This window comes from Hetaerina americana, unplaced genomic scaffold (genome assembly GCF_022747635.1).
Source record: "Hetaerina americana unplaced genomic scaffold, ioHetAmer1.1.p SCAF_7, whole genome shotgun sequence".
In the NCBI taxonomy this organism is placed as follows: domain Eukaryota; kingdom Metazoa; phylum Arthropoda; class Insecta; order Odonata; family Calopterygidae; genus Hetaerina; species Hetaerina americana.
In genome coordinates this window covers 87,976,367-87,986,366 of record NW_027287316.1, presented here as the reverse complement: position 1 = coordinate 87,986,366, position 10,000 = coordinate 87,976,367, and the positions used below count along the sequence as shown (strand labels likewise).

Sequence of the window (10,000 nt, the reverse complement as noted above, 5' to 3'; positions counted from 1 at the left end):
TGATTTATATATGTGTATATATACCATGCTTCTTTTGCTTATTTGTTGCCCGCCTTATTTGTTGTATATATATATCCATACATATATATATATATATATATATATATATATATATATATATATATACATATACATATATATACATATACATACATACATACATATATATATATATATATATATATATATGTATGTGTGTGTGTGTGTGTGTGTATATATATGTATATATAGATATATATATATAAATAAACTATAAACACAGTAATCAACTGGAAGGTCGGTTTAGTAGGTGATGGTAGAGTTCATCCAGTACTAAGCCCTATACGGCGTGTGAAAATTCACACATCAGGGAAGGGGGGCCAGTTCCTTTCCCTCACCCAGTCTTTCTTCCGCGTGGGACTTTCCCTGCCGCTTAAACCATCGCCGCCCCCACCCGCACCTCCACCCCTTTTTCTTTCAAAACCGGATCTAGCAACCCTTTATAACCTGCCATATCCTCTGGGCAAAACACCCGTTTTCCCCAGGCGACAACCGAAAGAGTCCCCGACCCAGCACCCGACACCCGAAAAAGGGAAAACAAAGTAGTGAACCTTTCGTCCGTGCCCCTCGGCAATAGCGAGCTTTCGCTACTAAGTAAAGGCCTCTCCTTCTCCCCCTCCCCGAGAACCAACCACGTTAACATCGTCACCGAAACATTAAACTTCTGCCGGAATTTACGCTGGCACGCCCATTGGAAATCCCAGCCTTTCCCTTCGAACTCTTCCACCATTAACCCAGCACTTACCCGATTCCGTCCAGCCTCAGAAAACGAACCCAAACCACTCCCATCATACCACCCAATTGAAATCTTTATCAATCTCCTTCTGACAAAGATTTCCGACCAAAAATTCATAGATTCCCTTAAGCCACCAGACAACCTTTCCCCCTCTGAGAGACAAGCTCTCAGACGTTTAACATCAAACAAAGATATAATAATCACGACGGCGGACAAAGGGTCATCAGTTGTCGTGCTAAACAAAGTAGACTATAACGCCGAGGCATTGCGCCAATTAAATGACTTTTCCTGCTATGCCCCCCTGCCCCAAGACCCAAACCCTTCTTATCAAAAGGATATTCTCTCTTTTCTTTCCAACTTCGGTCCCAAAGAAGGTCTCTCCCCCAAAGACATATCCATTCTTTCACCACCTAATCCTAAGACTCCCCATTTCTATTTGCTACCCAAAATCCACAAAACCAATAACCCCGGACACCCTATTGTCTCCAGCATCAACTCACCCACTGAACGAATCTCCGTATTGCTAGACCACCACCTTCAACCAATAGCCACTTCACTCCCTTATTACATTGCCGGCCCCGGTGGTGGCGGGGTAACGTCCTCGTCTGCCATTCCAAGGGTCGCGGGTTCGATTCCCGCCTGGGTGAGTTTCACTCCATCTAGGGCTTGGGTGTTTGTAAATGTGACCATTGTTATCGTTGTTAATAGTTCGATGTAAAGGCCAAAATGTGCTGTTTTCAGACTTATACTGAATAAATAAATAAATAAATATTAAAGACTTGCACCACTTTCTGGAACGTCTACACTCAATCCCAATTCTGCACAACACTACCATTCTCGTGGCCACGATAGATGTCACATCTCTTTACACCTCCATTCCCCACAAAGAAGGCTTATAAGCCCTGAAACATTACCTCTCCCTACGATCCACACCACACACCTCATCCACAGATTTCCTCATCGAATTGAGCCAAATCGTTCTTACCAAAAAGGCTTTCCAATTCAATGACAAAATATATTTACAAATAAAAGGCACTGCAATGGGCACGCGTATAGCTCCTGCATACGCCAACCTTTTTATGGGTAAACTAGAACACGACTTTCTGCAACAACAAACCCTAAAACCACTTTTCTGGGCCCACTATATTGATGATATTTTCCTCCTTTGGTCCCACGGACGCGAAACTTTATCCTCTTTCATTTCCTCTCTCAACTCCTTCTTCTCAGTATCATTCAATATTCCCGCCAACACCTGCCAACCTATCCGATCACCTCAAATCAACCAATCCACTCCTTAAATCCCCAACCCTTCCCAAAACCACTCCTACGCCATGCAATAAACCTAGATGCAAAACATGCCCTATTTTCAAAACCAAAATCCCATCCCTCTCCCACCTGCTTTTTAACTCTCTCCCACCAATTCCTTCCTCTGCTTGAACATCTAGCTATGTAGTGTACCTTCTGAAGTGCAAACTTTGCCCTGCCTATTATATTGAGCAGTGCACCAAACCCCTCAATATCAGAATCAACAACAACCGAGACTCATGCAAAAACTCTTCCCTAATTGATATGCTCCCTATCCCCCCCCAAAAAAGCCTCCGAACACAACACTCCCTTTGATAAATGCTATAGTGTATCCATCATACCATCCCCCTCCCACCCTCTGATCCTCCACTGAAACTGAAAACATTAGAGCAATCCTTCACCTGGCTCTTGGAGTCCTGGAATTGGCCAGGAATCAATATTAGGCATTAATTACCCTGCTCCAATTATATTTTCATCTCCCTTCCACCCCCATCACCTTCTACATTTTCCTCACCCTTCTAACGTTGCCCCTCCAAACCCGTCCCTTCCGAATTTTCTCCCCACCTTCCCCTTCCATCCATCGCCCCAGCCATCGTATTCCCTTCAGTTCTGTCCCTCTCTTCCTTGATAAAGGTGGCAACGACCACCGAAAATTCAAAAAATAGTGAGTCTCTTTTTTTGTGTGTTTCTGTGTTTTTGTCTGTGTCCACTAGTGCCAAGTGTTATACATTATTATTCACATCCGAGAGACTTTCAAAAAGAGTTTATATATATATATATATATATATATATATATATATATATATGTGTGTGTGTATATATATATGTGTATATATATGTGTATGTATATATGTATGTATATATGTATATATATATGTATATATATATATGTATATATATATGTATATATATATGTATATATATATATATATATATATATATATATATATATATATATATATATATATATATATATATATATACATACACACACATACATACATATATATTTTTTATGGAGTAATGGGCTGACACAATATAATACAAATAGAATAGAATAGCAACATTTAAAAGGACACTCACACAGTAAATTGTTCGAGCTTTCGGCCCTCTCAGAGGCCTTCTTCAAGTGATACTGAAAATATCTATGATATCCTTTATTATTTTATGAAAATATCTATGATACGATGTCCTTTTAAATGTTGCTATTCTATTCTATTGTGTCAGCCCATAATTGTGCCGCTCGTGTGAGTTTTTCCGTACAATCATTTTATATATATATATATATATATATATATATATATATATATATATATATATATATATATATATAGGCAACATGCTCATGATTTTTAGACACTGAAATGGTTACTCCATTAAAAGTGACATCTGCGGCAACTCCCACAGTTTCTTGGAATTGTTCAAACGTAAAACACCCCTAGTGTTTAAAGTTGGCTTTAACTTCCTTGTGACTGTGGCACATCACACAAAATTACAAATGCCTGTGATATTGTACATACAATATTTCGTCACACCATCTTCTCCTTTTAAATCCCCCCAAATTTCAAAATTTAAGAGGATGCATCGATAGTTTAACTGGCTAAAGCACTCGACCGGACATTGAGGGATACGGGTTCAAATCCCAGTCAAGGCGAATGTTTTTTACACTGAAATTGTTGAATTGTAATGCATAAAGAGGCTTGTGAAAAGGAGGATATTCAATCAAAACAAAACCATTAATTTCGGGATACAAAGTCATACCTGTGAATCTCACTTTCTGCTTCCATTTCTGCACCGACCAACTGCCACGCATGGCTGACCGATCCAATTGCTTCCTTTGATGCTTTGACCAACTTCCCCGACAGTTTGCTCAGGCTTTTTGCATATTGGGCTTCTGCTTCTGACCTGGAAGGAAGTAACGAATTTCATCATTAGACACAATTTAAATACATTAACCCATTCATATGCAGTTCATTTTAAATATGTATAATGCATTAAATGTGAGCATGGGATGAGAAGTGTGGCAGCAGAACATTACGGATAACAACGTTTAAGAAAAATACAAAAATGCTATTCCACAATCTTAAACACAGTGTATTTCAATTTTGGGGTTGGTAAAAAATACTTCCTGCATCTAAAATGTCAGAGGAAAACAAATTCTAAATGAGAGCTTTCAATGCATTTCCCACTTTTTGGATAGCTATCATCTCAGGCCAGTTTCTCAAAGCTATCTCAATTTATAAGTCGTCCTCAAAAATCAATGTTTAATGAAATAAAACACACTAAAACGAGCATGATATGGAATGTTTTCAAGTAAGAATGGCTGGGCTTTTATTAATAATAAACCGACTCTGTGCATTTTCAATTTAAGGGACTGCATTTTTGAATATTTTCCCATGGGACACCTTTAAGTTTACTTCCCTTTTCCTGTTTTAATGGGTTCATTGAGGCTTTCAGACATTTTCTTTTTTAAGGCTTTAAGGCTAATCTTGCATTCATCCCTGATCTTCATGAGTCGCCCTTGGTTCATCACACCAGATGTCTCAGGGGCAAACCCACCAAATATTATACAAAAACAAAGAGTTTCAACATACCTACATACAATAGTTAATTTTATTTATATTTTTAATTTAATCCCAGAGAAGAATTCCATTTTACACTGTCCATCCAAATTTTTTCACCATATTTGTAAAAATGATCACACAATGAGAAGTACAGTTCTATATTATACATGGTTGATAAAAACGTAATTTTTTTTCATAATCCACCAGATAAAGAAAATTTTAGATGGACACAACTGCCAAATAAATATTTTGTGACTCCTAACAAAACACAATCCAACATCCTACTCTCTTACATCAAGTCCCTCTTCACCTCTGTGTACTTACTTCATCCCTTCATCCCGCCCAACATCCCTATCCTCTTCCTGCCCTTTCCTCGTTTGCCTAACATTATCCCCTCTATTACAGTCCTCAACATTCCACTGCTGATCAATACGCCCTTCATCCACTTTTCCTGCCTCCATAGGATTGCTCCCAACAAACCCCTCTCTTCGCCCACCATACCAAGCACTTCCTAATTTGTTTTCTTCTCTGTTCACTTCACCTTCTCCATTCTTCTCCAAACCCACATTTGAAAAGCCTCCAGTCTACGTCTATCCTCCTGCTTCAATGACCACATTTCCACGCCGTACATAGCTAGGCTCCATATCAAAGTTTTTACAAGTCTTTTTCTTAACATCCTTACTCAACGTCGCTGACATCAACTCCCTCCTCCTTGTAAAAGCCTCTTTACCTAGCGCAATTCTTCTCCTTACGTCCCTACTACTTTGACCGTGTTGGTCCAAAACACTACCGAGATACGTGAACTGTTCTACCTGCTCTAGTTTTTGCCCTCCTATTTTAATGTTTAACTTAGCTTTTTTCTTTCTAGAAAATCGCATAACATTTGTTTCATTAATATTGATTCTCATCCCATAACTGTCACACTGAATTTCCAATGCGCTCAGCAATATATAAAACTGCTTGGCTGACTGACAAACTACAGCTTCAGCAAAGAAAACCTAACTGATTATAAGAATTCCCTGCCGACTTTCATTCCTACCTCCAGTTCTTCCCATGCCTCTCAAACATTTCCTCTACATATCTCTCTCTCAGTCTGGCATGAAAAAAAGTTTCAGAGAAGGCTGAAAGTTTGAAATTTCTAACCTTCCTGACCCCATTGAGGTGGCCATTTACTGATGGTGTCACATTTATAACACTATTCAGGAAGGAAAGGAAAACCACCTCAATTATTAATCCCAAGAATGTAAGGATGGACACCATAATTGAAATGAGTCGTGGCAACTATGGGACTTGGCCCAATCAGTCGTGTGTCGTGCCCAGCAGTGTGAGAGGCAAGGCATCTGGGGTACTCAAAACCCCTTGCAAAGTAAAACCAACAACAGCACAGAAGATGCAGAAAAGGGTAGAATTAGTTAGAATAGGAACTTCAAATGTTAGGACAATATTGAGGGTAGGAAAACTAGAGAATATATAGAGCAGGAGATGGCGAGAGAAAATATATATCTAGATGATGATATAGGGTTATGTGAGGCGAGATGGATGGGTGGAGCTGGGATCTTGCGATCTCTAATCCCATGGGGAAATCCAAGAGACAAGTACAGAACACCAATTAAGAAGGACATGAAACAGAGAAACTACACACATCAGGGCGTTAGGTAATTTACGATGACTAGAGAAGAATGGAAGGCTGCAGTAAATTCATAACCATTCTGACATCCGACAACAAGATACCAACAACCTGACATCCAACATTAAAATAATTCTCTTTTCATCTCTGTATACTTCCTTCCTCCCTTCATCCCGTCCAACATCCCTATCCTATTCCTGTCCCTTCATTGTTTACCCAACATTCTCCCCTCTATTACAGTCTTCAACATCCCAATGCCCATCAATACGCCTTTCATCCATTTTTCCTGCCTCATGATTTCTCGCAACAAACCCCTCTCCTTGCCCACCATGCATAGTACTTCCTCATTTGTTTTCCTTTCTGTCCACTTCACCTTCTCCACACCCTCATTTCAACTACCTCCAATCTATGCCTATCATTCTGCTTCAAGGACATTGTTTCCGAACTGTACATGACTGCGCTCCACATCGAAGTTTACAACATCATGTTATCATCCTTACTTAATTTTTCTGTCGTCAAGGCTCTCTCCTTCTGGTGAAGTTCCTTTGAGAGAACGATGCCGACTTCGATTTTTGTGAAAAAAGAAGCAATATTTTTTTGGGTAGTTTTTTGCAATGAATCCATTTCAGTGAAACAATCCGAACATTCTGGATGTTATGTCATTGTGCTCGTCTAAGAAAATTACGGGCGGTATTACAAACTGATGCTCCTCATTGCGGAAAAATGGGTAACATTGAAAGGGAAAATCGATCATGACTAAAATGCTTCCAGAAACTGCGCTGGATGGAGAACCCTTTGGGGGGGAACCATGTTTGTTTAGAACGTCTCGGGCCTAACCGGTTACCGCGACGCGAAATGTGATCTTTAAGTAATTAATGAAACTGACTCAGGAAGACCTTAACTTTGAACGAAATCTGGACTTGGCTTACAGCCCATCGATGCGTAATATTATGCCCGAATGACATGGGTCACGGGGTGATTCGATTCAAATTTCACTCGGTAGGTTCGTTCGATTTTAAACGGCCCTATCGGATACGGCCTGTAACCAAGACGATAGATGCAGACGTCACGTCCGACGAGTCCTTATTAATATCTCCCTCCAAGTAGATGCCCAAAATTACATCTGGGCCGGGAAGGTACCCTTATGAAATTTATTAAAAAACTCATTTGGCCACTAAATGAATATTTCCTGAAAACGGTGTCTGCTGTTCGAAATATTCAGCACTGAGGATGAGAGAAGCTTAATTTTCATCCACACACTTGTAGCCATAAACGGATAATGTGGGGTGAACACGATACCAACTTTTTCAAATGCATTGCTGAATGATTTCATCAAGAATACGGAAATTGGTTAACTTCCGTATTTTTTCATTTCCTTGATTTAATCAATGGGGCTAACCGGTGTAGTGGTGTTGAGTTTTTGTCCATCCAAAGACTAACTTCAACGGTGGACTAACAATTAATAATAATAGAATAAATGCGGCACCTCGATGATAACTCTGAAGGCACCACTTGCTAATATTGCGCTGGAAGCAAGTCGTCCATTACGTTTCCCAACGTTCTGTTTTTGCGCCCGGCGCGCGTCGACGGCCTTGGGCGCTGTCGTCGCGATAATGGGAGCGGAAGAGAACTCGTCGAAACTATACGGACGGTGCTCCTCGCTCCCTCTCTCCATTATGTCTCGTATTCGCATTAGAAAATAAAAATCACATCGAACGAGCTCGATAACTACAGCAACGGAAAACTTGTGCGCATTCTTTGCGCTTCTCAAACATTACGTAACACTGTCGTACTATCTGAAGAACTGGAGAGTGCGTCTGACAGTGCGTCCCATTATTTCCTCTTCTAGTTCTTTTTGTCTGAAGATGGAACGTGAAAGAGATACCGAGCTTGATGGAGCAGCGAGTTAATCATTCAAGGGGAACTCGGTGTTTAAGAGGTACAGGAGACAACCAGCCTCCGTACGTCACTGCGAACACTTATCGGCGACTAGAGTTTAAGACAATTGGTGCCAGTGAATGTTCGTACATAACTAAAACATTTCCAACAACTAGGCAATTGTGCTGGAATATATACGTATCTTACACGAAACCAGGAGTTGTTAAAACGCGCCTGGATACATAAAGTGCAAGGCAAAAGAGCTCGGTGAATTTATAGCTAAGTGTCTTTTTGAGTGAAGACCTTGAGTCGACTGATTGCAATCAGTTAAACAACGGATAAAGCGGTGGGAGATATATCACTGACTAACTTAGGTAAAGAGCGGGCCATTCTAATTGGCTGAAGTCAGTAAACGTACGCCATTGCAGTGAACGAGACAGGATTTTAAGTTTAGAAGTTGACGTCGGACATTGGATAATTCCCTTCAATTAAATGCGAGACGACCATTATAAAAAGGCGCGAAATCGGATGACAATGGACTCAACTCCGGAGCTCGTGTCGATAGATGGCAGACCCTGCATCCTGGGGTGCAGTTGTTTGTTGGTATCAGGTATATGTGTTTGCATGAGTATTGGATGACGGCTTTTTCCCATGAGTGTGAGCGCTGCTGTGGGTGTAGTTTTTCATGTTGTTGTCTTAGCGTGTGGTATTGTTCCCTTTTACGGGTGGTGACCAAACACCCCCTCCACACGCCCTTGCAGCGGCTTGCGGGGTGTTATTTACATGCATATGACCCGTCCTCGCACCATGCATGCACGTGGCATAGCAAGCCCACCACTCAACGGTGTGGTTCAGGGGACGGGCAACAAACGCCGGAGGCCTTCGTCACCATCACCAGAGGGTGGGGGGCGTGAGTGGGCAATCTTTTCTCTCGCTCGCGTCCAATGCAAGCTGGCCGGAATGTACGAAGGGCTAGAGAGAGAGATTTCGCCATCGTTATGGAGCCCCTGGACGGATAACGTGCGCCAACAGTCACTGCGAGGATCCACCACGACACCCACACGTAAAGCACGCCATGAGGCAAGGGACGATCACACCTTCCCAAAACCAGATCACAGGGTATCATTACGGGAAGCTAGTTCCGGAATCCCTGTGCCGCCTCGGGTTTCCACTGGAAGATCAGCAAATGCTCTGTAAAATCCCACAGCGTAGATAATGGTGCTTTGTTGCGTCACCCAGACTCAAACCCCGGGCCTCCGGTCCACAGTCCATCGATCTGCCCACTGGAGTACCAAGTTAGAATACGACAGAAGTCTTATTCAAGTCACGCATTTGTAGGAAAACAGGTGGCTCTCCGCGATCGAGCTGCTGTTGTGGCATTCATCTGAGTTAATGAAAATATATCTTCGAAAGGCGTTATGCAAGACGTTGTCGCAATTCGATACATTGAAAGTAGTTGACCAGCGATATGGGCGGCATACTCGATATGCAACATGATTGATTATATCGAAATATCTCGATATTTCTGTGAAAAAAGGTATTCTGTAGTAGGTATTGTGGATTAAGATATCGTAAATGCTCTATAATTACGGCCATGTCGACAAATCGCATCCACTCGGAACTTTATTTTGTATCAACAGTAAATATTGGAAAACTGCACAGCCAAAGATCCCATCTTATTCCCCTGCCCCGCCTGCAGTCTCTCAAATGATTTTAGCCTCGTCCACAAAAATACAGAAGGGGGAAAGATGCGCTTCGAATTTCTATCATAAGACGCAACAACGACATTAGTGAAAATTTAAGCTCAATCTATGTAATTATAATAATCTCAAGCTATGTAATTAATGTCAA

The 10,000-nt window shown here is 41.2% G+C and overlaps 1 protein-coding gene across 1 annotated transcript in view; it reads right to left on the bottom strand.

The window, feature by feature from the left end:
• Nost (Nostrin) overlaps positions 1 to 10,000 on the bottom strand; it is a 424,234-nt gene that overhangs the window by 29,538 nt on the left and 384,696 nt on the right. Inside the window, exon 4 of the mRNA XM_071595570.1 lies at positions 3,842 to 3,985. Coding sequence (XP_071451671.1) covers positions 3,842 to 3,985 — 144 coding nt within the window. The remainder of the gene's footprint in view (positions 1 to 3,841; positions 3,986 to 10,000) is intronic.